Source organism: Echinops telfairi, unplaced genomic scaffold, assembly GCF_000313985.2.
Source record: "Echinops telfairi isolate 266 unplaced genomic scaffold, ASM31398v2 ScPeMD7_7417;HRSCAF=8455, whole genome shotgun sequence".
Lineage (NCBI taxonomy): Eukaryota > Metazoa > Chordata > Mammalia > Afrosoricida > Tenrecidae > Echinops > Echinops telfairi.
In genome coordinates, this window is record NW_022111317.1 from 5112242 (window position 1) to 5114344 (window position 2103).

Sequence of the window (2103 nt, forward strand, 5' to 3'; positions counted from 1 at the left end):
GGCCCGCCAGTGGCGGGCCGAAGTGGTGGCAGGGGTTCCTGTCCGGAGGAAAGAGGGGACTGCTCACAGGGGCCTGGGGCGAAAACAGGAACCCGGGCCCCCAGCCTGGTCTTCCACCACCCGGGTTGGCTTCCGGCCCCCTCCTCGACCATCAAAGCCGCTTCCGCTTTCCTGGCCACTTCCTCGTCTGCCCAGGGCTGAGGTTTCCAGCCCCCTCCCAGGCTGGCTGGGCCTGGGGCTGGGCTGGGTGGCCCTGAGGGTCCTGGAGCCAGGGGCTGCCATGCCCCTCCACCCCCACCCCCCCAGTTTCCCAGACACACCTCGACTTTGGCCTAGGCCTGGAGTGGACCTTCCCCACCACAAGAACAGTGGAGATAAGACTGTCTCGGCCGGGCCAGGAAAGCCAAAGGCTGGCCGGGCCTTGGGTCCTGCCCGCTTGACAAAGGGAGGACGTCCGGTCCCCAGAGACCTTCCTCCCTGGCCCTCCCACTTCCTCCAGGGTCCCTGAGGAGCCGAACACCCAGAGGTCGCCCACCAGCGCTCTGGCCCTGACAGCCTCAGTACCTCGCTGCCTTAGGGCTTCCCACAGAGCGCCAGAGGGCCGGCAAGAGGACTTCCTTCGGCACAGGAAGTGGCCCCAACTCTGGGCCCAGCCCCCTACCCAGCCCCACATCCTGAGGAAGGTGCTGGGGTCACAACAGCTCAGTCATGGGACCCAAGTCACCCTGACCCGAAGGACAGACCCAGGTCTATTCCCTGGCAGATCAGCCGGGAGGGGAATGGAGGGTGGCTGGTAGAATGGACCATGGAGATGCAGATCTCAGGCACCCGGCCCCACCAAGCCTCACTGGTGCTGACAGGGAGGTGTGAATCTTGTGTGGCAGATGTATAAACGGAGGTGAAGCCACTCCTGTCGCTGTGTGTAGGTGTGGGGTTGAGGCTTAAGGTCTCACAGGATGTTAGACTGAGACACCCAAGGCCCCAGGGACCTGCTGAGTGCGGAAATGAGGTGAGGCCAGGGACAGGGGCAAAGGCGGTGTGAGAATGTGGGGGCGCAACCCCCAGGTGACCTCAAGATGGAGCGGGTGCAGGGCAGAGCCGGGGGACGTGGGCACCTGCTGGCACGATGGCATGTGGGGCTGGACAAGGAGGCTGGAGGGAGTGGGGGTCCAAGCAGGGAGGTCTTCGAAGCCCAGCGTACCTTCTCCTTTGGTTTCTTCTCAGACAGCAGTTCTCAACCTGGGTCGTGACCTCTTTGGGGTCGAACGACCCTTTCACAGGGGTCAGCCAATTCAGAACAGTAGCAAAATGACAGTGATGAAGTAGCAACAACAAATAATTTTATGGTTGGGGGGTCACCACCCCATGAGGAACCGTATGAAAGGGTGGCGGCATGAGGAAGGTGGAGAACCACTGTCCTAAGAGAAGCTGACCCTGAACCTGACCCTGTTATCTTTACAACAGGGCACTGATTAAGATCTGGCCTCAGGCTGCGGGGAGTTGGACGGGGCTGAAGTGAGGGCGGTCACTGGAGCCCGGCCCCTGCTGCAGGTTTGGAGTTGTGTCTTTGTATCGGCCCCTGGCTGCATGTTGCTCTAGCCTGAGCCAGGCTCTGGCCCTGCCTGGGGCAGTAGGGGGTGTTCTTGAGCTCCTCGCCCCGCACCCCCACCCGGGGCTGCTTCACACAGGGCCCATTGAGGCCAGGACATTCCTTGAGGCCTGTGTCACCCAGGAGGAGGGGTCCAGCCCCACCCCCACAGATCCGGAAGGGCTGTGGCCCCAGGAGGAGACACTGGACACTTCCCAGCACATCTGGAGGTCATGACCCTATTTCAGCTGCCAGGGGGCGCGACAGATGTTTCCTCCCAGGCCAGCCCGGGACTCTGGGGCGGTGTGCCAAGAGCGCGGAGGAGGCGCCCGGGAGGGAGCCCCAGGACAGGGGGAGTCCCGCACGCCCTGGCCGCGAGGGCAGCCGGCAGCGCCGCCGGGAAGAGCTCCGCGTCCACTCACTCGCACGGCGGTCCGCCTGGGCCATCACGCGAGGAGGGACTGGGAACCGCCCGCTGCAGGCAGAGGACCGAACGTGCTGCCTCGGGGCTGGCG

The 2103-nt window shown here is 64.1% G+C and overlaps 2 protein-coding genes across 2 annotated transcripts in view; both read right to left on the reverse strand.

Annotated features, from left to right (window-relative positions):
- Positions 1–2035, reverse strand: part of SIPA1 (signal-induced proliferation-associated 1) — a 10302-nt gene extending 8267 nt beyond the window's left edge. The window contains exon 1 of the mRNA XM_004713683.2: positions 1954–2035. Coding sequence (XP_004713740.1) covers positions 1954–2035 — 82 coding nt within the window. The remainder of the gene's footprint in view (positions 1–1953) is intronic.
- Positions 2035–2103, reverse strand: part of PCNX3 (pecanex 3) — a 21155-nt gene continuing 21086 nt past the window's right edge. The window contains exon 32 of the mRNA XM_045297163.1: positions 2035–2097. Within this exon, the coding sequence (XP_045153098.1) occupies positions 2035–2097 (63 nt within the window). The remainder of the gene's footprint in view (positions 2098–2103) is intronic.